The sequence below is a fragment of the Hyperoodon ampullatus genome, assembly GCF_949752795.1.
Source record: "Hyperoodon ampullatus genome assembly, chromosome: 3".
Taxonomy (NCBI): domain Eukaryota; kingdom Metazoa; phylum Chordata; class Mammalia; order Artiodactyla; family Ziphiidae; genus Hyperoodon; species Hyperoodon ampullatus.
The window spans coordinates 138,481,290-138,505,852 of NC_136916.1; the positions used below are offsets into that span (position 1 = coordinate 138,481,290).

Sequence of the window (24,563 nt, forward strand, 5' to 3'; positions counted from 1 at the left end):
AATAAAATACTTTAAACATACGCAGAGACCTTCAAAGATGACATCTTCTGATCAACTAATCCATAAGTTTCATTTGCCATGAAACAGTCTCCTACATAAGGTAAAAATTTAAAAGGTAATCCAGGAGCCCTGAGCCCAGAGAGGAAATTGCTAGAAGACACTTTTGTAGATAAGACTCTTGCAGTGATTCCATTTTCTAGGTCCTTCCTTCACATCTTTTAAATGCAGCCAATCTGACTGTCAAGAGAAAAATGCCAACGTTATTTTCTAGACGGTTAAGTAATTCTGTGGATGTTATGAAAGGGAATATATGTTAAGCCTAGTGCTCCGTGTAGATAGTAAAAGAGCACAGCATTTAACCCACAGATGATCTTCTACTCTAATCAGCTTCGGCAGAACAATGAGAAATGAAGGATTTTATTGCCAAAGCCATGGCTAGCAACAATCTCTGGGACTTTTATTCCATGGGAGACAAAAGCAAACACGTTCTTCTAATGACTACCCTTCAGATTAGACTGATGGCATAAACTACATTTATACTCATGAAGGATTTACCATTTTCCTGGGTTTAACAGCTGAATGTGATTCCTGTTTGCTAGTTCTAACTACTAGGACCATATTCCATGCTGTGAAATTAACACAATGATGCTTAAGCCATTGTCACCTTGGTAGAGTAGGCCTGGCCAGGAAATGAACCAGTAGGGCCCAGTATTTAAGACTGGGTTGTCAGCTTCTCCTGCTAAACCTCCAGCAAATAGGCTCGTTTAGGATTAAAGGAAGACAGGGCCATATGGAGAGAAAGACAGGCTTTGGGCACATGGTAGTTGAGGGAGGCACACAGAAAGATTTTCAAGGTATTGAATAATGAATGTCTTTGTGTGCTTTTTCTTTCTTGAATAAGCTTTCTGACTGGATCAAAATACAAAACTGTTCATTGATTGGTTTGTATCAGTCATAATTAGCCACAAAATCTTAAGTCTGGGCCATACCTTCTTAAAATCCATCATTGTATTGGAATAGAAGGTAGACTGCTGTTGGTTCTCTCATTTTTAAAGAATATATTTTAAAATTTTGACAAAGACCATAATGGCTAAAATATTTCTTGAACTAAAAAGATACAAGACGAGGAAAAGGAATGATCTCTCACTGTACCTTCGTTCTGTTCAATAAAATATTATGTCCTTCCTGACCCCTATTATCACTAGATTTGATCTGCAGTTTGGTGAAATGATTCTGAAGGCAGGAGATGAATTTGACTACATGTGAAGTATGCCCATTGTGAAACGGGTATAACTGCAATAAATTCTAAACATTAAAACCTATTACATTTGTACTTTTTTTTCTTTTGATTTTTTTCATTATTTTTGTTTTTTTTTTAACTTCTTTATTGGAGTATAATTGCTTCACAATGTTGTGTTTCTGCTGTATAACAAAGGGAATGAATCAGCTGTATGTGTACATATATCCCCATATCCCCTCCTTCTTGCTCTCCCTCCCACCCTCCCTATCCCACCCTCCTTATCCCACCCCTCTAGGTGGTCACAAAGCACCAAGCTGATCTCCCTGTGCTATGCAGCTGCTTCCCACTAGCTATCTGTTTTATATTTGGTAGCGTATATATATCAATGCTACTCTCTCACTTCATCCCAGCTTACCCTTCTCCCTCCCCGTGTCCTCAAGTCCATTCTCTACTTTTCATTTGTTCAACATTAACACCAGTTTGGGCAAAGAACTTATAAGTAATGCTTGAATTATTTTCCCCATTTGGCAACACAAGAAGTAAGGAAGAATTTAAGGACTTTATCTTGTGAAACGGTAAGATAATTGCTCAGATTTAAGTTTATAGCTCAAACATACTTGGGGGAAAGAGAACTCTATACTTCTAAGTTCTAAAACTCCTAACAATTTTATTTTCTTATTTGAAATATATGCTATAAATTTAGAATACAATTATAATGATCAAGGTTTTAATGTAGTTAGTATTATCTATCACATAGGCAGAAGACGGCTTTTAAAGATTAATGTCAAATTCTTAGCTTTCAAATTGTGAGCTTAATTATAAGGTAGTCATGTTTCTTTTAATGGCTGTGTGTACTTTCATAAGAACTGAAAAGGTGACAATATGTAAATATTAATACATGGTCAAATATGCACACAACTTAGGACATCAGGTTGAGAAGGATGGGAAATTTGGTGGTGATGTAAATTTAATTAGCTTTCATTAGATTTTAGAATTCTATTTTAAGTGAACTTAAAATAGATCAATTCACAGATTCTGTTCCTGAATGTATTAATTATTCTAAAGAGGAAAAACAATTGAGTAAAGAATATAATTTCAAATACTATAAGAAGAAAGTGGGAGGGAGGTAAGGCATCATTTTAAAAATGATAAAGAAGGAAGGGCCTGCTGAATATGACAGAAGATTTCATCCACAACCCCTATTGATGTATGGTAATCATAATTAATGCTTTCGTGATGGCGTATCAGGAATATTATTGTTTTTAATGAAAGAAATATTAATTCATGGAACTATGAGAAAAACCATAGATTTGAAGATGTGGATTTAGCATGGCATTTCTGTCAATCTCATCCATGGTGGCTCTTCCTTTAAAAAAAAAAAAAAAGAAGACACTGCAGAGAGTCCATCTGTATAGTCTAAAACCAAAACATGTAATAAAAAATGATTCTAACCTATTGATGTTTATCATAGTCTTTTTCTTAATTTTAGTAAGGAATAGCTCGTAACGTAAAGAAACATATATTTGAAGTTCAGCAATTCTTTCATGTCAGTTTCTCCCATTAAATTATTTTAAATACTTCTTGAGATACGTACAATCTTGTTTAATAAAAGCTGTTTTTGTTCCCTACCTAGTTCTACAGACTCATTTTATATGGTATACAGATATTGGAAGCTATTCAGCAAATACTAACATTAATTAACTCTAGGTGGTAGGACTTTGGGTGATTTGTGGCTTTCATTTGAAACTCTTTGTAGAAATGGAAATTTTCATAATGTGCATGTATTATTTTTAGAAAACCAATAAGGCCATTATTCTACCGCCAAATTTTGAAATATTCCCTTATAAAGATTCTCTTGAGAATGATAATACATTGTGAAAAAGGAGAATTTTATTTTTCAATGGAGTAATAACTACCTATGTTTGGTACATTATCTGTACAATGAGAGTTTTGTTTCATTAAAAAAAAATCCCTAGATCCTCAGCTAAGCCAGTTTTCCCATTAGACCTCATTAGAATCTGCAGAGAGGGAGTTTGTAAATGAAATTTTTTATGCTGTAATGTTTGCACAAGTATTCTAATAATACTGAATCCAAGTAAAATGCTGTTTTTGATAAAAGGTGGGATTGGTCTGCCTTTATGTCTGTGTGTAAAATTGTCTTTATTAAATGCCATTTTCAAAATACAATCATTTCTTTCAATTCCTGTGGCTACAACAGACATTTCTTCTGTGTATTTAGGGAGGCTTGGCCATTTTGAACTAGCACCTTTGAGAACAGACTACCCTCAAGAGTGTTTCCACAGAGAACTGTAGGCCAGCATAAAATTTTCAAAATATTTTATTTTCTAACAAAATCAGAAACATGTAAGATTATATTCTCTGGAAAGCATTTCACCCTTCACTATTTTACAGGCAGGGGAACCTGTAAGTACAAAATGCTGCCACGTGCAGTAAAGTGGGAGCTGACCACTAGCCTCAGCCCCCCACATTGCAACTGTCTTGCCCATGAACTTGTCATGTACAGTGATATCTGGAAAACAGCAATCTTTGGAGCACAAGTGAAATGATATGGATAAGTGGTTCTAGTCAAACTTTGTTCCCCTGCCTCAGTACCATTTGGATTCAGGTAGTATAGTAAAGTGGTTACAAGTGTAGGTTTGGGGATCAGACTGCTCTGTGTTTGGGACCCACCTAAGTCTTAGGGCAAATTACTGGCCATCTCAGCCTTAAAATCCTCAGTTTCGTCCTCTATAAAATGAGAGTAACACAATAATCTCAGGAAGATATGAAATTAAGATATGTAACAAGAGTTTAGGACAATGACCGACACATGGATAATACTGATGGAGAATTTTTAATGATGAGTTGATGATGGGGATGATGACAACAATGGCATAAATTGGTCAAGATCACTGCCTCAACTGCTCAATTTTGCTTTGTCTTTAAAGAGGTAACCTGTGTGAAAATATCTTTGAAGGTGTAAAGGAGAGTTCACTTTCTGTAACTCAGCATTAGTGAAAGAAGCAGTGAGCGTTGAGATAGGAAGAGTTCTGGATTCGCTGTCAGAGTCACCTTTTCATTACTCAACTTGGCACTTATCAAAAAACTTTGGGCAAGTCACTTAACCTCTTTGAGCCTCATGTTGTTCAAGAGTAAACTGAAAAGCTCAAATGAGAAGATGTTTGGCAAAATGAAAACTATGTAAATGTGATGGGTTATTAACACCCCCCATTACCTAGATAATTCCCATTTTTAGAAAAACCATTGAGGAAGAAGCCATCTACTTTGGAGGCAGATGGTAGAACAGCAAGAATCAAGGGGCTCTGGGGTCAGACAGCCCTAGGCTTGAATCCAGCCTCTGGCATCACCAGCTGTGTGCCTTGGCAGAAGCCTCAGTTCATCACTTGTAAAATGGGATAATAAAACAACTCACACATCATAGGATTCATGAAGATTAAATGCAATGATGCGAGTAAAGCACTCAGTAAAAGTGCCCAATAAATGTTAATATTTAATAATAATAATACTTAGTAATCTGAAGATTGCCATGTATATTGGCATGTTTTATTAGGTTATTGTCTTATTTCATCTTCACTGAGTAGACTGGGCTTTGGTTTATTAACCAATTGGGTATGAGTATCATTTTTTTAAACTGGAAACAGAATGTGTGTAATGTAGTATAATGTGGACTTTAGTCTGTCTTTAAACATTCTTTTCTACAGCTAAAATCATATATAGTAAAATAAATATAAGGTTCCTTTTGCATGTATACTACAGTTTTTAGGACGCATTGTATTAGTTTCAGTACAGTCTTCATGACATATCCAATGGGCTGCAAATTTCTCCATGGAATTGTTTAACATAGAGGAAACAGAAACTCACTTTTATTCCCTTTTCCAAGCAAAACTTTCACTTCTTAATACCTTCAGAGGACATTATCAACAATGTTAATACTTACTTCTTTTAACTGCATTCACAGCTGCTCCTTGATCACACCCATTTCATCATTTGTATACTAGACCTTGCTCTGCTGGTCTATGGATTGGGCTAAGAATTATTACACATGAGTGGCTTCAACCCTGATTATGTATTAAATTCACTTGAGGAGTTTTTGAAAAATACTGATGCTTGGCTCAACTGAATCAGAACCGCTAGGGGTGGGGCCCAGGCATCCTTCATGGCTTTTAAAGCTTCCCAGGTGATACTAATATGCAGCCAGTGTTAAGAACAACTGTTTTTGATAATGAGGGAACTAAAATGAAGAAGATACACTGAAAATGCTAAACAAGAATCTTACTGTAGATTTTAGTTTAGATGAAAGTTCTCCTAGTGGGGAGAAACAGGAATAATTTACTTATTATTTCTCTTTTATGCCTATAAACCCATCCACCCAGTTATTAGTTAATTTTCAGGATAATGGCTTTGTTCTATCTGACAAAAGGAAATCAATGGTACTGAACACTATCAAAGGTCACAGAGTAGGAAAGACCCTCAACGATCCTGCATCAATCTTCGTAAGCAGCTGTATAGTGGAAAAGAAAACGATTGTCTTCAATGGACAAATTATGGCATTTTGTGTTATTTTGATTATAAATGTCCACATTTTTTAACCCCCCCCTCAGTGAGAATGTCAACTGAGGCAAAACACATAGGACGACTGTGATAAAATAGTGTCTTACATCTTATACAAATAAGGCAGAAAATCTGCCACTTTTGGTACTTACTTTTGGTTAGAGGAAATCCATAAGCATAGTCTAAAAACCAACTTTGTTATGTCCAACTAAACTTGGTATTCTTTCAAGCCATAGATGTATGTTGAGTGTGTATACGGAATAAACTGGCTGAGTCTAAACACATAACAAGAATGAAATGTTACCAAGAATTTTCACAGCTGCCTCCTGTATAAAACATATGCTAGTTCATGTAGTTGACATCATTCTCTAATATTATGCCCCCTGAATGGCCATACATTTCTTATTTCCTGGCATTTAAATTTATTAGGTCCATTTATTTACTTTTGACAGCTGTATTTCCAATAGGCCCACATAATTTGAACTAGACTATTGTATTTTATGTCTTAGCCGCCCAACCAACAAATAAGAGACAGAGAAAATATGTTCTTAATTCTGAGGTTCATGTTTACTTTTTCTCTGCTTAAAAGATTTACCAAAGAAAAACTCCTTGGGGCATTAAAGATTAAAAGACATCCCATTCTTTCTATGATATAACATTACAAGAGGAACATGCCAGGTTAAAAAAAAAAAAATCAGCTTCTGCTCCAGTGTATTCTTGGCCCCCTGAGGGATGCTGCAACCCTGCAGGTTAAGTCAAACGCACCTTCTTCAGAACCATATTTGTTAAATATTAAAAGACACTTCATATTACAAACATCCAAGTTTACAACACATAATTCTTTCTTTCAAAGTCTCTCTTTCTCCTAGTAATCTCACACTGAGCAAGATGAAGGAGAGAATCTTAATGTAACAAAGGAGAGATGGAGATGTGTGAAGTATGAGGCTGAATAAAAATGGCTGAAAAGCAATCCAAGCGAGGCTGGAGGGTGGCCACACCCAGTGCTAATATGGACTGTTTCAAAATAAATCTGTTATACCAGAGGGCAACTGGCACTGCTTTTTAATTTCCCTCCATTTGTTCCACATATACCCATTATTAATAAACAGTAGTTAAAGGTTACCCCAATGAAAGACAAAAAAAACCCTGAAATATTTCAAAGTGAATCATCCTAATATGTGTCTACGCCATCATATTTTCAGGATTTCGAGAGCTATTCTGCATTTCCAGTTTCCTTTCTGTGACCACAAATAATAAGCCTGAAATGGGTGTGTCCCTCTTAAAAGGATGCACTCACTACAGCCTTCTCAGCTAATGGTTCTACCAGGAGATTTCAACCTTTTAGGCATAAATTAAATGCACTGGGATGCACGGAACAATAAGAAAGCATTTTAACTCCGGGAATAAGAAGAGATTAAACAAGTACTGAATGATTAAAGGATCCCAAAAGAGCTCCAGGAGGAGGCAAAAGATGCATTATTTAAAATACTAGCGTGACAACAAGAAAACAAAGGGGTGGGGGTGGGGGATTTTTTTTTTTAAAAAGACAGGACAAGGGGAAACCCCCACAAAAATCAAACACCATCCACTTTGATTTTTGACAGAACAAGTTTACTCCCCCCATCAGAAAGCGCTTGGGTATAAAGCATGCATAGGTCCCACAGGTGAAATGATGCACAATGGCCGAGTCTGGGTCCCGGCGTTCCCGTGCGCCGCAGGCATGCACAACTGAAATAAAGAGAATACCCTGACTTTTCCAGTTGCTCCAAACACAGTCCATCTTCGTGGAATCGGCGGTGGCCTGCATCGTGCGCGCTTTAGGGGCTCGCCGTTGCTGTCCTCGGGGGCGCCGAGCGAGCACTGAGGCGTCGGTGCCCCGGCTGCAGCGCTGCTCGCGGTGGCCGCGGCTGCAGACAGACTGAGGCTGAACCAGCCGGCGTGCGCTGCGAGGGGCGGGCGCGTCGCGGGCACCGCAGTCTCCGAGGCAGCGAATCAGCGCGGCGCGGTGCCGGGTTGGCCTGCGCGCTCGGGGATGCGGGTGCCGCTAGAGACGAGAGCGTAGGCTCGCTGCCCGAGAGATGGTGAAGCCGGTTCTTACCCGGAAGGCACAAAAGCTGACGGGGGTGGGGAGTTTGGGAGAAAGAGAAAGGGCCAAGGGTAGGGATGAGAGTACAACACTTGGGCTGTTTCTGGGACTTCCTGCCCGGCATGGCATGGTGCTTTTTCTAGAAATGTCTTAGAAACCCATGAAACTTGTTGGATAAGACATAGTTGATGGCAGTACAAATCTCAGGCTTTCAGCATCATGTCCCCTAATTGCCGCAGCGCTCACTCACCTTCCCCCCTCCACCCGCCCCCAATTCTTTACATTGTAGTCACACTTTAATTGCTTGACGTCTTCCAAACAACTGCCAGATTCTTTCCCTCTTTTGGAATAGTCCACGGCTATCCAAAACCTTCCTTGGCAAAGCCGCAATCACTGCAAAGAAACCCCGAAGGCTTGTGTCCTCTCCTGTTAACCCCTCTTCTCCAGCTCTGTTTGTGGGTTGAATGAATAAATAATATCAGAATGTGGTGCCAGTAGGCTCCAGATCAAAGCCTTTGGACTCTGACACACGGAGTTATTAGCCACTGCAGTGACCCTCCAAGAGTGGTCAGTTGTGGGGACATCCAAACAGAACTCAGGGAAGCAAAGGGCATTCTTCCTCAACAACATCATATTTGAGATAGAGTGCTGGGGGGTGATGGGCATGGGTGGTGTGTATAATTTGGGAGACAAAGTTGGTTTCCAAGCCCTGTGAGTCAAGGGCTTCAGGTGTCCCCAGTTACAATGCAAATGTTAATGGGAGGAGCAGAAATATAGGTAGTAAGCTACTATTCAAATCTTAGCATGAAATACTTTATCAGATTATATTCCAAGGCAGTTGAGAGAATGGACGGGGGATAGGTATGTTTTGATGAGGAAAAGGTATAAATAGCACAGAGAAAGGACTGGAATATAGGCATTTTCTAGGGAATGAAAGTCCTGGTGGAGGGGACCCTTGAGGAGACAAGACATAGCATGAGGACAAAGAATGCCTTGGGGACCAAAGGGGTATATAGAAGGAAGAGTTCCCACTTCATCTGTTGTAGCATGGCCTTATCTGTTACACAGAATTTCTCTCTCCCTCATGGAGAAGTGGAGCCTCCACAATTCCTCTGCAGTTTACAGAGCCATTCCTTCCCATACCCAAATCTACATCTGTACATCCTGTGCCAGCAAGAGTCTAATGACAGTAATCTCAAGGTTATGCTTGTGGACATGATTTATCTTTCATTTTATGAACCATATACACTTTAAAATATGATCTTTATGATCATGCATGTTCTTTCTAGAATAAAAGCCTTCAGAGAAACCAGTTAAGCCTCTGCATATCTTTGTAACACATCTGAAATTATTCCTAAGGAAGCTTAAGAAAGAAGGATTTCAGAAGGATGATTTGGCACTTCTGGGCATCTGAAGTCTCCTACAAGGGTGGGCTTGTCGGAGCTCCCATGGGGCTGATGGGAAGGAAGAACAGTGACCACATTACTTCACAGCACTTTTCAAACTGACCTGCTCTAGAGGTGCTAGTGACTTTTGTTATATTTATATTCCCTCCCCCCTCCTCCCTCTCCCTTCCCCCGCCTCCCAATTTTTTTATCATCATGGTCATATTTGGGAATTCAGTCAGCAAAATGATGAAATGACTGGTACGTGATGATGAATTCTCACTGCATGATGTGGGGCTGGGACAAACTGCAAATAGGTGGGGACAAGACTCAGAAGGAGAGAGAAAGGGCTGCCAGGTGGGCTGTTCCTGTCCTGGCCACTTTTCAGTTGGAATCCTTTGGAACCTTGGCCACTAGGAGGCACTGACAGTCCAATGACAGCCGCAGACATCAGCCTCAGTACAGAAGGTGCCCCAGGTATTTTTTTTTTTTAACATCTTTATTGGAGTATAATTGCTTTACAATGGTGTGTTACTTTCTGCTTTATAATAAAGTGAATCAGCTATACATATACATATATCCCCATATATCCTCCCTCTTGCATCTCCCATCCTCCCTATCCCAGCCCTCTAGGTGGTCACAAAGCACCGAGCTGATCTCTCTGTGCTATGTGGCTGCTTCCCACTAGCTATCATTTTACATTTGGTAGTGTATATATGTCTGTGCCAATCTCTCACTTCGTTCCGGCTTACCCTACCCCCTCCCCATGTCCTCGAGTCCATTCTCTACGTCTGCGTCTTTATTCTTGTCCTGCCCCTAGGTTTTTCAGAACCACTTTTTTTTTTTTAGATTCCATATATATGGATTACACAGCCATAAAAAGGAACGAAATTGGGTCATTTGTAGAGACGTGGATGGATCTAGAGACTGTCATACAGAGTGAAGTAAGTCAGAAAGAGAAAAACAAATAACATATATTAGCGCATATATGTGGAACCTAGAAAAATGGTACAGATGAACCGGTTTGCAGAGCAGAAACTGAGACACAGATGTAGAGAACAAACGTATGGACACCAAGGAGGGAAAGTGGCGGGGCAGGGGGTGGTGTGATGAATTGGGAGATAGGGATTGACATGTATACACTGATGTGTATAAAATGGATGACTAATAAGAACCTGCTATATAAAAAAAAGAAACAAACCTGAAAATCCCCAATTACAGAAAGATGGAAAATAAATATTTCAAATGCCTAAAAAACAAATACCCCCAAAATAAACAAATGGGACCTAGTGAAACTTAAAAGCTTTTGCACAGCAAAGGAAAGCACAAACAAGACGAAAACCCAGGTATTTTCAGTGGTTGAGTATTCAGTGTTACTGGAGCCAGTGTGTGGCTCTGACAGTCAGTACTGAGCAGCAAGCTGGGAGCAGCATGTCCCTAGCAAAGAAGAGTAGGCAGAGAGGCAAACTCTCCCTCAGGTGGAGGGTAGCTGTGTCAGAATTCTTGGGCCATGAGTTTTCACTGGCCACAAAGTTGACCTTGGAATGTCAGCTTAGCTGAAAGACCACATTCTTTTCAGTCATGCTCAATCTGGAAAGAGAAGCTTGATGACATCCGAAAAATCAATATAGCAGTTTGACAGTTGAAGACTGAGGAGGTAAGATGTCTGATGCCAGAAAGACACACACTAGTAAAATAAGAATTGGGGGCTTTTGATTAATGCACAGGTAATTAAGAGAAACAAAAATGACCTTATTAAAGGAAAATCAGGCAAAAGAGTATGAAGAATGACTGGGGATGTGGGTGTTAGACCCACTTGTGTTACAAACTTTAGTTATATGGCTTTGCTTTCAGCAAATAAGTATCTCTGGACCTCTCCCTCATAATATACAAATGAGTTATAGCTTTAGATGTTTGTTTCTATGAAATAATAAGAATTTATTTCCCATAGACATTGTAAATGGGTGCTTTCTTTGCACAAGTGTCCACAAAATATTAATTGAAAGCTCTTGGCAAGCTCAAAATGATAGAATGGGTAGAAAAGATATGTAAATTGTCCTTAAGCAGTGAAAGAAAACAGAAAGCAAAATAAAGCTTACTAAAAGCAGGCAGGAACTGCCGCTGTCTTTAAACCAGGAGAGAACAGACGGGCTTTGTATGCAGCCAGCTTAGAACTTGCTTTAGGTACTGCCAGGAAAGGAAGTGATTTCTTTAGTTTTCAGGATGAAATCGTGCATTAGTCTGTACTAAGGAAAAGCAAAATAGCCAAGTTTTATAATCTCATCCCAGATCAAGATGAACGTTGAAGGCTGCTATGCCCAGAGTGGCTGTATTGTTTTTGCTTACTAAGCATCAGGATTTTTACTGATGAGACTCAATGGCACCTACACTGACACATTTATTTAAGAAATACGGAGAACCTACTGTATTCTAGACACTGCTCTAAGCATAAAGCAAAGTTCCTACCTTTAAGAAGTTTACATGCTAGTGTGTATGGGAGGAGTAGATAATAATAAAAGAGGTAAATATATATTTCACTTGTGGAGAAGTGTATTGGGGAAAATAAAGAGGTAAAAGAGGACAGAGAAGGGGCTGGGGTGGAAATTTGCTGTTTTATAATGAGAGTCAGTGAAGGGCTAATTCGTAAGGTAAAATTAGAGCAGACACCTAATGGAATAAAGGAGAAAGCCATTAAGATCTATGGAGGAAGAGCATTCACAGATGCACTGAGTTTTCAGGACAGAATGTATTATAATACCCAGTAAACTATATCAAGCATCTTATAGAACTCCTTGGATTTTTTAGGCTCTGAGAAGTATAGCAATTGGCAGAAAAGGCACAGAACCAAAAAAAAAAAATTTTATTATGATCAAAGAACACTAAGAACTCTGCTCTATGCCATATGGAATAAGGAAATTTAAAGGAACAACCAGTTTGTTACATAACCCACTGTACCAAAACAATGCATAAGTTGTCTTCAATTCAAATAAAAGATTAGCACTTTTTATTTTCACATGGTGTGTATTTGGTTGTTACAAGATCCCTATGAGGTAGATAGTGTTTACCTTCATCTTCTTGATTGATTGATTCATTCAATCTACAAAGGTTTATAGAGCCCATACTAAGTGCCTGTCTCTGTAAACACAAAGGGAACTGCCCACTGGGAATTTGAGTCTACTGGGGGGAAGATTTACACATAAATAGATAAATGCAATCAGTGGACTGTATGAACAGGAAAGAGTGGATACACAAAACACAGAGTGTTTAGTGGCAGAGGTTTCAGGAAAGCCTTCAGAGAATAGGTGATAATTAAACTGAGTTATGAACAAGAAATGTACCACCAGTTTGAGTGATGGGCTTTCCCGGCTGTCAGACGTGGAAACTTAATTACAGAAATGTGTAGAGGCCAAACTGTGACAGGCCTGAGTAGTAATACTGTCAATAGATGAGGGAGACACTGCAGGGTTTCAAGGAGAGAAGTAACATGGGAAGTTGAATAATTTATCCAAATTTGGCTGAGAATCTTTCCAGAATTGATAAAAGACATAAATTCTAGCCCTGAGCAAGACAAGTAAGAAATCAATACCCTGACCCACATCATAGTGAAACTGCAGGGAATCAAAAATAAGGAGAAATCTTCAAAGCAGACATAAATAAAAGATTACCTCAGAGAAACTGTAAGATGAACAGCAATCTTTTCATTAATAGAAGCCAGAAGACAATGAAATAATGTCCTCAAAGTAGTGAGGGAGAATAACCGTCATCTAGAATTCTATACCCAGAAAGACTAATACAGGGATTTTCAAATATGAAAGAAATGAGAATTTACTAATGGCAGACTCTGCAGAAAAATCTATCGTAGATAGTACTCCAGAAAGAAGAAAACTGAACCTAAATTCAGTTAAAAGGAAGAAGTGACATGCATGAAAGAATGCTGAGCATAAACATCAGTAATGGCTAATTTGAGGGGAGGGTTATAAAAGAAAGGTAAAAGTAAAACAGTAGGCAAAATAGAACATAGGTAGGAAGGAGTGACAAGAGTAAAAGCATTCTAAGATCCTAGTATTTGTTCAGGAGGAAGATAGAGATATTTAGACTATGAAAAAGTCAGATTTATGTGTCAAACATTTAATGGTCACCACTAAAAGAAAATAACTAGAGGGCTTCCCTGGTGGCGCAGTGGTCGAGAGTCCGCCTGCCGATGCAGGGGGCGCGGGTTCGTGCCCCGGGTCCGGGAAGATCCCACATGCCGCGGAGCGGCTGGGCCAGTGAGCCATGGCCACTAAGCCTGCGCGTCCAGAGCCTGTGCTCCGCAACAGGAGAGGCCACAGCAGTGAGAAGCCCGCATACCGCAAAAAAAAAAAAAAAAAAAAAAAAAAAAAAAAGAAAATAACTAGAACATGTAACTTCCAAATGAATAAAATGTATAAGCAAGGTAATTAATTCAATCAAATAGAAATCAGGAAAAGGAAAAATTAGAAGCAAAGAAAATAACTAGTAAATTGAAAGCACAAAGTATTAATAATACTTCCAAATATACCTAAAGAATGCCAACTAAAAATGATGAAAGCTTTCATATTGGATGAAAAAGATGTAGTCAAAGGATGTTTTCAAAAGAAAGTCCTAAAACATACTGATACAGAAATGTTCTAAGTAGAAATGGAAAAAGTTATACCAGGTTAATAAATTTTTGTAATAGTGACCTTGCTAGATTAACTTATTAATTTTATTTGTAGATTCTTTTGAATTTTATATGTATATAAGCATATCTTCTCAGAATAAAGATGGTTTTATTTCTTCCCTTCCAATTTTTATACTTGCATTTCTTTACCTTGACTTACTGCTTTGGCTAGGACTTCTAGTATACTGTTCAGTAGAGGTGGTAACAGGGACTATCCTTTGTCTTTTTCTTGAATTAAAGGGGAAAGTGTGTTCAAAATTTCACCATTAAATATGATGCAAGCTGTGAATTTTTTAGCTATCCTTTATCAGAATAAGGCAAATTCCCTCTGGCACCAGTTTTCTGAGATTTTTCATCATGAACAGGTACTAAATTCTATCAAATGCTTTTACTGAAGCTAGTGAGATGATCACATAGGTTTTCTCCTTAATTTTCTTAATATATAAATTACATGGATTGAATTCTGAATGTTAAACCAAACTTGCATTCCTAGAATAAACTTTATATGGCCCTGATGTGACATCCTTTTTATATACTGCTGTTCAATTTGGATTCAATTTGTTAATGTTTTGTGTAGAATTTTTATATTTATATTCATGAGAGATATGGTCTCTTCCTTTCCTTTCTTATAATATTTTTCTTAAGTTTCTGCATCAGGGTTATACTGGCCACACAAAATGAGTTGAAAAGTGTTAATCCCACCAATATTTTCTGAAGGAGTTTATATAAGATGGTATTATTTCTTTTTGGAATGTTTGCAAGAATTCACCAGGGAACCCATTTGGTCCTGGAGTTTTATTTGTGAGATGATATTTAATTACAGATTTCTTTAATAGTGTAAGATTATTCTGATTTTTAATTTCTACTTATGATAATTTTGGTCAGTTTTTTTCAAATGAATTTGTCTAATTAAAATATATTGCTGGGGGCTTCCCTGGTGGCGCAGCGGTTGAGAGTCCGCCTGCCGATGCAGGGGACACAGGTTCGTGCCCCGGTCTGGGAAGATCCCACACGCCGCGGAGCAGCTGGGCCCGTGAGCCATGGCCGCTGAGCCCGCGCATCCGGAGCCTGTGCTCCGCAACGGGAGAGGCCACAACAGTGAGAGGCCCGCGTACCGCAAAAAAAAAAAAAAAAAAAAAAAAAAAAAAATATATATATATATATATATTGCTAAATTTATTGGCATAAATTATGTATATCATCTTTTAATTTTTTAATAATCTGGAGGAGTCATAGTCATGTTTCTTTTCTCATTTATGATATTTTACATTTTGTTTTCTCTCCTCTTTCTTGATCATTTTGTTGGAAGTTTATCAATATAATGAATTAAAGAATAAAATTCTACTTTGTTGTGTCTTCTCTTTTGTATATATGCTCTCTGTTTCCGTCTATTTATTTATTTATTTATTTAGTTTTTACTTTCATTTTCTATTCTTTTACTAGCTCCTTAAAATAGAAGCTTAGATTATATTCAGCATTTTTTCTTTTCTAGTATTTCATTTAAAAGTATAAAATGCCCTCTTGGGGAACTCCCCTGGTGGTCCAGTGGCTAAGACTCCGTGATCTCAATGCAGGGGTTCTGGGTTCGATCCCTAGTCCAGGAACTAGATCCCACATGCTGCAACTAAAAAGATCCTGCATGCCACAACAAAGATCCCGCATGCAGCAATGAAGGGCGTGCCACAAGTAAGACCTGATGCAGCAATAAATAAATATTATAAAAAATAAAAGTATAAAAAAATAATAAAAGTATAAAATGCCCTCTAAACACTGTAGCTACATCCTACAAATTTTGATACATTATGTCAATATTATTGTTCAAACTGTTTTCCAATAGGCATTGGAAAGTGAGTTTTTTCTTTGATCTATTGATTATATAGAACTGTAAAAATTTGAGGATTGTTCTAACTATCCTTATTGTTTATTTTCAGATTAATTATTGTGTAGTCAGAGAACAAATTCTGTATTACTTTAATCCATTTAAATTTGTTGAGACTTGCTTGAGAGCCTGGAACATGATGTATTTTGATATATATGTCTAGTGGACTTGAACGTATATGTTGAAGTTTCAAGGGGAAGTGTCAATTAGATCATATTAGTTAATAGTATTATTCAAATAATCTAGCTCTCCACTAGTTTTTTGTCTATGTGTCTGTCAAATATGAAAAGAAATACTACTTCCAACTTTGAAGTTGATTTGTGTATTTCCCTTCAATTTTGTCTGCTTTTACTTTTTATATATATATATATATTTTTTTTTTTTTTTGCGGTATGTGGGCCTCTCACTGTTGTGGCCTCTCCTGTTGCGGGGCACAGGCTCCGGACGTGCAGGTTCAGCGGCCATGGCTCACGGGCCCAGCCACTCCACGGCATGTGGGATCTTCCCGGACCGGGGCACAAACCCGCGTCCCCTGCATCGGCAGGCGGACTCTCAACCACTGCACCACCAGGGAAGCCCTACTTTATATATTTTGAAGCTATGTTATTGGGCACTTATAAATTTAAGATTATCATGTCTTACAGTGGAATTGATTCTTTTATCACTATGAAATATTCCCCCTTTATCTCTAATAATACTCCTTGACTTAAAGTCTAGTTTAGTTAATATGGAAGATATCTTTTACAGCTTTCTTTTGATTAGTGTTTGCATAATACTTGCATATTAGTGTTCGCATGATAGTGTTTGCATAGCTTTTTCCACCCTTTACTTTCAAACTATTGTATCTTTATATGTTCTTATACAGCATACTTTTTAATACTCTGTTCTGTTATTTTCATATTTTATTCCCTTCATTCACCATTTTGAATATTTCCTATTGAGTTCTCTGAGTTCACTAATTGTCTTCTTCTGTGTCCAAAGACTTATTAAATGTAGCCAATTAAGTTTTAATTTCAGAATTTTAATTTTCAGTTATAGGAAATTCACTTGATTTTGTTTTTATAAATTCCACTTCTCTGCCTAAATTCTCCATCTTGTTTCATATATTTATAATAGTTACTTAAAAACTTTATCTAATGCCAATATCCAGATCATCTGTGGGTCTGCTTCTATTGCCTTTTTTGTTTATCAGTTACATATTCTTGCCTCTTACATGTCTAGCAAATTTTTTTATAGTATAATGGATATTGTGTGCACAAGAACCATAAAGACTGACAGCTGATTTTATTTTCCCATAAAAAGGGTTCACCCTCCCTTTGCTAAGAAGCTGGGTTGATCACATCATTTCAACCAGGAACTGAGCTAAATCATGGTGTATTGCTGGACACAAATTCAATATACAAAAATAGTGTTCCTATAAAATAGCAAAGTCACTTGGAAAATATTATGTTTAGGTTACCTATCATAAGAGTAACAAATATATAAGGTTACTAGGAGTACATATAATTCTGTAGAAACTTAAAGAGAAAAGTATAAAACTATTTTTAAGTGACAGAAGAAATCTTAAATAAAAAGATATTTCATGCTAGGAAGACCCACTGTTGCAGAGACAGAACTTCTCCCTATAATCATTTTGTAAATTCAAAGCAATTTCAATCAAAACTCCAAAAAACTTTTACATAGTACTGGACAAACTATCCTAAAATTCATGTGGAAGAGGAAAATGCCAAAAACAGCACAATTTTGAAAGAGAAAATGATAAAGGAAGAAGGGGAAGAGAAAGAAGACAAAAAGGAAAAAGAAGATTCTCATCTTCTAGGTATCAAGACTTATATAAATATTATAATTAAAAAAACAGCATAATATTGGTAAGCAATAGTTAAATAGACCCATGGAACCAACTAGAAAAACCTAGAAATGGACCCATGTATATGTAAAATTTTGATACAGTAGTAGAAGTGTTACTACTACTGTTACCACTACCTATAAAATAGTCTGGCAATGTTTTCAGTACTTTACAGATATTAATTCATTTGATATGGTGACATAATTCAGTGGTAAAGGAAGGGTTATTCAATAAAGGGTTCTGGAATAATTGGCTAGCCATCTGGAAAAAGACAAAATTAAATTTCTAACTTATACTATATATAAAAATAAATAACAAATGGTTTAAAGACTTAGTTTAAAAATAAAATTTTTAGAAAAAGTAAAAGAATATAGCTTTACAATATCCGAGTAAGGTAGAAACATTACAAATTTAAAAGGAAAATTGTGATCACTTTGGTTATATTAAAAACCCTCAAGTTTGACAATTGAAAATATAAACAAAGTAGAAAGGAAAGTGACAAACTAGAAGAAGGCATCAGGGAAAGAACTCCTTCAAATCAATACTAAAAGAAATTCAACAGGAAAATAGGAAAAAAATACAATAGGCCATTCCTATAACTGGAAATACGTTGAGTCAATAAACACAATAAAGGTGTGGTTTTCTAGTAATCAGGGAAATAAAAATAAAGACCACTGTGAAATATTTACATTGCTGAAACTTTAAAAAATTAAATGTTTGATACTACTAAATGTTTTTGGTAAAGATACAGAAACAGCAACACATATAATGCTAGATCTGTAGGACAATTTGGCAATTTCTAGTAAAGCTGATATCCATAACTTGTGACCCAGTAATTCCACTTCTAGGTTATCTACTCTGGAAAAAACCTCAAACTTGTGCACAAGAAGATATGAAAAAAGTTGTTCACTATAGCCATGTCTATAATACTTTCAGGAGGGAAACTGATAAACTGTGATTATTCACACAATGGAAGCTTATATAGTGGTTAAAAGGAATAAACTAGGATTTCATGAATTAGCATACCTAACTCTGAAAACAGAATATTGAGTAAAAAAATTCAACTTGAAAAAGAATATATACAACATAACTTCTGGCAATAGTGGAGTAAAGAAGCTGGCAAATTATCTTCCCCAAAACCAACTATGAAATTGGACAAACTTGCCAAAGACAACCATTTCACAGCTCTGGAAATCAGCCAAACACAAAAACAAATTGAGAAGCATTTATACAATACATGAAAAACTGCTAATATTTGGGTAAGAACAGTGGGAATTTGTTGTGTGTTCAACTGGGACTTCTTCTATCCCCATCCCACCCTATTGTTACCAAGGTGAGACTCTGTGAAAATGAACAGCTTCTTTTGACTTGATTTAGACTGGAGGGTGAAAAATCCACACTCAGAGGTGTTCTCAGTAAAAGAGGTGAAAACTGTCTGAACTTTAAATGTATTTCTCAGCCCGTACACAGATCCATTGGTTGCAGTTCAAAGCTTTACTGATGACTTGAGATGTGAGAGCACAGACTCTGACCAATCATTAGCTGTCTGCTGAACTCTGCAGACACAAAGGGAATACTTAGGAATCCAGGATTTTTTAAAAGTTAAAATAATACTGAGCAGAAACATCAGTGGCCACATACAATGGGGGAGAGAGAAAACTCAGATTAAGTCCATGAAAATTACTAAAAACAAAACCAAAAGAAAAATCCAAACAATGGCACAAACTCTCAATTAAAAAGTCAGACTCAAAATGACTAGTTTTCAATAAAAAATTATTAGCCATGTAAGAAACAGGAAACTGTGATCCATAATCAAGAAAAAAGCAATCAATAAAAACTGACTCTGAGTGAGAACAAATATTGATTTAGCAGACAAAAATTTCAAAGCAGCTGCTATGAATATAATTAAAGAATAAAATAAATTATACTTTAAAGAATTTGCAACAAATAGAATGACAATGATTCAACAAAAAGGAAAAATTGATGAAGACACAGAAACTCTAAAAAGGAACCAATTGGAAATTCTAGAGATGAAAACTACAATAACTAAAAATTAAAATTCACTAGATGAACTCAACAACAGATGTAATATAGCAGAAGAGAGCATTGAACATGAAGATAGATGAATAGAAGTGATCTAACCTGAAGAGTGGAGGAAAAATCTAAATGAAAATGAACAAAGCCACAGAGACTTATGGTACAACATCAAGTGTACCAACATATCTATAATAGGAGTTTGGAGAGAAAGAGGGGAGAGAGAGACAGAAAAATATTTAAGATGCAATCCTTGAAAAATCCCCAAATTTGATTTTAAAACTTGATTAATCAACAGGTTTAAGATCAACAAACTTCAAATAGTTTAAATATAAAGTGATCTATACCTAGACATACCTTTATCAAACAGTTAAAGACAGAAGGAGAAAACCTTGAAACAGCAAGTGAAAAATGACTCATCACATACAGGAGAGTATCAATACTAATAATAACTGACTTCTCGTCAGAAACAATGGAGATGAGAAAGAAGCTGAATGACTTCAAGTGCTAAAACACATACTGTCATCCAAGGATTTTATATCCAGCAAAATTATCCTTTGAAAATGAAGGTGACATATAGTCCTAGATGAAGAAAGAGAGAATTCATTGGTAGCAGATTTGCCTTAGAAAAAATACTAAAGAAAGTCTTTCGGGTAGAAATGAAATTACTCTAGGCAGCAACTAAAATCCACAGAAAGAAAGAGTTCTAGAAAGAGTAAATATATGGGTGAACAAAACAAACTGTATAAATTTATCTTTCTTCTTTTTCTATTCATTTATTTAAAAGACATAAGATTGTGAAGCAATAATCATAACAGTGTATTGTTGAGTTTATAACATATATGGATGGCAATCTATCAAGAAGACAAAAATTATAAATATATATGCACCTAACAACAGAACTCCAAAAAAAATAAAACAAAAACTAAAAGAATTGAAGAGAGAAATAAACAAACAATAATAGTTGTTGGACTATTATTCAATACCCTACTTTTAACAATGGATAGAACTAGATAGAATATCAACAAGGAAAGAAGAATTGAACAACACTATAAACTAACTAGAGCTAACTGACATCTGTAGAACATACCATACAACAACAGCAAAATACATATTCTTGATAAGTGCACGTGGAACATTCCCCAAGATAGAACATACATTAGGCCATAAGACAGACTCAATACATTTTAAGAGGATGAAAATCATACAATATATGTTGTCCAACGATGATGCAATGAAATTAGAAATCAATAACATAAGGAAACTTGAAAATTCACAAATATGTAGAATTTAATCAATGCACTTCTAAATAAGCAATGGGTCAAAGAAGAAATCACAAGGGAAATTAGGAAATAATTTGAAATGAATGAAAATAAAACCAAAAGTTAGAGGTATAGCTAAAGAAAATTAGAGGGAAAGGCTTTTTATTTATTTTTTTTGGAAAGGCTTTTTATATTTAAAAAGAACATATCAATAACCTAATCTTCTGCCTTAAGAAACTAGAAAAGAAGAACTAAACCCAAAGCAAGCAGATGAAGGAAGTAATAGAGATTAGACCAAAAATTAATGAAATAGAGAAAAACAACACAGAAGATCAATGAAACTAAAAGTTAGTTCTCTGAAAGAATCAACAAAATTAGCAAAGCTTTAGCTAGAAAAAGGAAAAAAAAAAGAGAGGTCTCAAATTACTAAAATCAGGAATGAAAGAGGGGACATTACCAGCAAACTTACAGAATTAAAAAGGTTATACAGAAATACTATGAACAACTGCAGATGAAGAAATTAGATAACCTAGATAACGTGGACAAATTTTTAGAAAGACACAAGCTACCAAAACTGACCCTAAGAGAAATATAAAATGTTAATAGATTGAGATGAAAATGCATTGAATTAGTAATTTTAAAACTTCTCACTAAGAAAAGCTCAGGTTCAGATGGTTTCACTGCTGATCTACCAAACGTTTAAAGAAGACTTATCACCAATCCTTCATAACTTTTCCAAAAAGTAGAAGGTATAGGAAAACTTTCCATCTCACTCTATGAGGTCAATATCACCTTGATGCCAAACCAGACAAAGCATCATGAGGAAAGAGAACTACAGAACATATCCCTTATGATTATAGATGCAAAAATCCTCAACAAAATACTGATAAACTAGACTTCCCGGGTGGCTCAGTGGTTAAGAATCCGTTTGCCAATGCAGGGGACACGGGTTCGAGCCCTGGTCCAGGAAGATCCCACATGCTGCAGAGCAACTAAGCCCGTGTGCCACAACTACTGAGCCTGCACTCTAGAGCCCGCAAGCCACAACTACCAAGTCTGCGTGCCACAACTACTGAAGCCCACGTGCCTAGAGCCCGTGCTCCGCAACAAGATAAGTCTCCGCAATGAGAAGCTGGTGCACTGCAAGGAAGAGTAGCCCCCATTTGCTGCAACTAGAGAAAGCCCATGCACAGCAACGAAGACCCAATGCAGCAAAAAATAAATATATAAATTAATTAATTTAAAGAAACAATTGTTAAAAAAAGTACTGACAAACTGAATTAGCAATATATAAAAAAGAAACATCATGATTAAACAGGATTTATCCCAGGGTTAAAACAAGCAATAGAATACACCAATGAACATAATACACCATATTAACAGAATAAGGGCCAAAAAACATACTATCATCTCAATTAATGCAGAAAAAAGCATTTGAGGAATCCAACACCTTTTCATGATAAAAAACACTCAACAAACTAAAAATAGAAGGAAACATCTTTAACCTGATAAAAAGGAGTCACCAAAAAACTCACAGCTGATATGATACATAGTGGCAAAAACTGAAAGCTTTCCCCTTAAGATCTGGAACAAGACAAGGATGTTTGCTCTGGCAACGTCTATTCAATATTGTACTGGAGATTCTAGCCAGGACAATGCAGCAAGAAAAAGAAGTAAAAGTAATATAGACTGGAAATAAAGAAGTAAAACTATCTCTGTTTGCAGACAAAATGATCTTGAATATATAAATTTTAAGGAATCAAAAAATATTTAGAGGTAATAGACAAGTCTAGCAGTTTGCAGGATACGAGATCAGTATAAAAAATCAATTGTATTTCTACACACTAGCAGTGAACAATCCAAAAATGAAATCAAGAAAGCAATTCCATTTACAGTAACATAAAAAGAATAAAATACTTAGGAAGAAATTTGACAAATGAAGTGCAAAACTTATACTCTAAAAACAACAAAACAGGGCTTCCCTGGTGGTGCAGTGGTTGAGAGTCCGCCTGCCAATGCAGGGGACACGGGTTCGTGCCCCAGTCCAGGAAGATCCCACATGCTGTGGAGCAGCTGGGCCCGTGAGCCATGGCCGTTGAGCCTGCGTGTCCGGAGCCTGTGCTCCGCAATGGGAGAGGCCACAACAGTGAGAGGCCCACATACCGCAAAAAAACAAAAAAACCCCAAAAAAACCCCAAAAAAACCCAAAACATTGTTAAAAGAAATTAAACAATTTTTGTTTGTTTGTTTGTTTGTTTTTTGCGGTACACGGGCCCCTCACTGCTGTGGCCTCTCCCGTTGCGGAGCACAGGCTCCGGACATGCAGGCTCAGTGGCCATGGCTCACAGGCCCAGCTGCTCCGCGGCATGTGGGATCTTCCCAGACCGGGGCACGAACCTGTGTCCCCTGCATCGGCAGGCAGACTCTCAACCACTGCATTCCCAGGGAAGCCCAGAAATTAAACAATTTAACTGTTGGATTAAATAGGAGAAGGTTAAATGGAAAGACATTTTTGTTTATAAATTGGATGGCTAATATTGTTAATATGGCAACACTCCCTAAATTAATCTACAGATTCAACACAATTCCTGTCAAAATCCCAGGTAGGTTGTATATGTGTGTGTGTGTGTGTGTGTGTGTGTTTCTAGAAATTGACAACTTGATCCTAAAATTCATATGGAAATGCAAGGGCTCCAGAATAGATAAGACAACCTTGAAAAAGAAAAAGGTGATAAAAAACACACTTCATGATTTCAAAACTTACTACAAAGCTACAGTAATCAAGACAGTGTGGTACTGTAAGACTAGACATATAGATCAACAGAACAGAATTAAGAGTCCAGAAATAAACCCTTACCTACATGGTCAACCTAGTCTTTGACAAGGGTGCCAAGACTATTCAATGGGGAAAAGAGTAGTATTTTCAACAATGGTGCTGGGACAACTGGATATGCAAAATAATAAAGTTAGACCCCTACGTTACTCCATATACAAAATTTAACTCAAAATAGACCAAAGAGATAAAACTAGAAACCTTTTAGAAGAAAACATAGGCATAAATCTTCATGGCCTTGGATTAAGCAGAGGTTTCTTAGATATGACACCAAAAGCACAAGGAACAAAAAATAGGTTAAATTAGACTTCACCAAGTTCGATGAAGCTTTTTTTTACTTCAAAAAAGAAAAAAATGTTTGCACATCAAAGGATACTATCAAGAAAGTAAAAAAGACAATCCACAGAATGGGACAGAATATTTGTACATCTTTTATCTGACAAGGGATATGTATCCAAAATAGAAAAATGATGCTTACAACTCAACAACTAAAAGACAACTCAATTTAAAAATGGGCAATGGATTTAAATAGACATTTCTCCAAAGAAAGTATGACCAACCATCACGTGAAAAAAATCATATGAAAAAAATGACCAATCATCACATGAAAAGATGTGACCATCATTAGGTCAAGGCAAATCAAACTAAAATGAGATGTCACTTCATACCCACTACAATGTACTTAATCAAAAAGATGGAAGATACCAAGGGCCATGGTGAGGCTTCTGAGAAATTGGAACCATTG

General features: G+C 36.7%; 1 protein-coding gene across 3 annotated transcripts in view; it reads right to left on the reverse strand.

The window, feature by feature from the left end:
- RTN1 (reticulon 1) overlaps positions 1-24,563 on the reverse strand; it is a gene marked incomplete at both ends in the record, with an annotated part of 234,498 nt that overhangs the window by 23,475 nt on the left and 186,460 nt on the right. The window contains one exon of one of the 3 annotated variants that reach the window (XM_079700821.1): positions 7,559-7,619. The exons of the other annotated variants lie outside the window; for them this stretch is intronic. Within the exon in view, the coding sequence (XP_079556947.1) occupies positions 7,559-7,619 (61 nt within the window). Of the gene's footprint in view, positions 1-7,558; positions 7,620-24,563 lie in introns of those variants that run through there. 3 annotated transcript variants of the gene reach the window in all.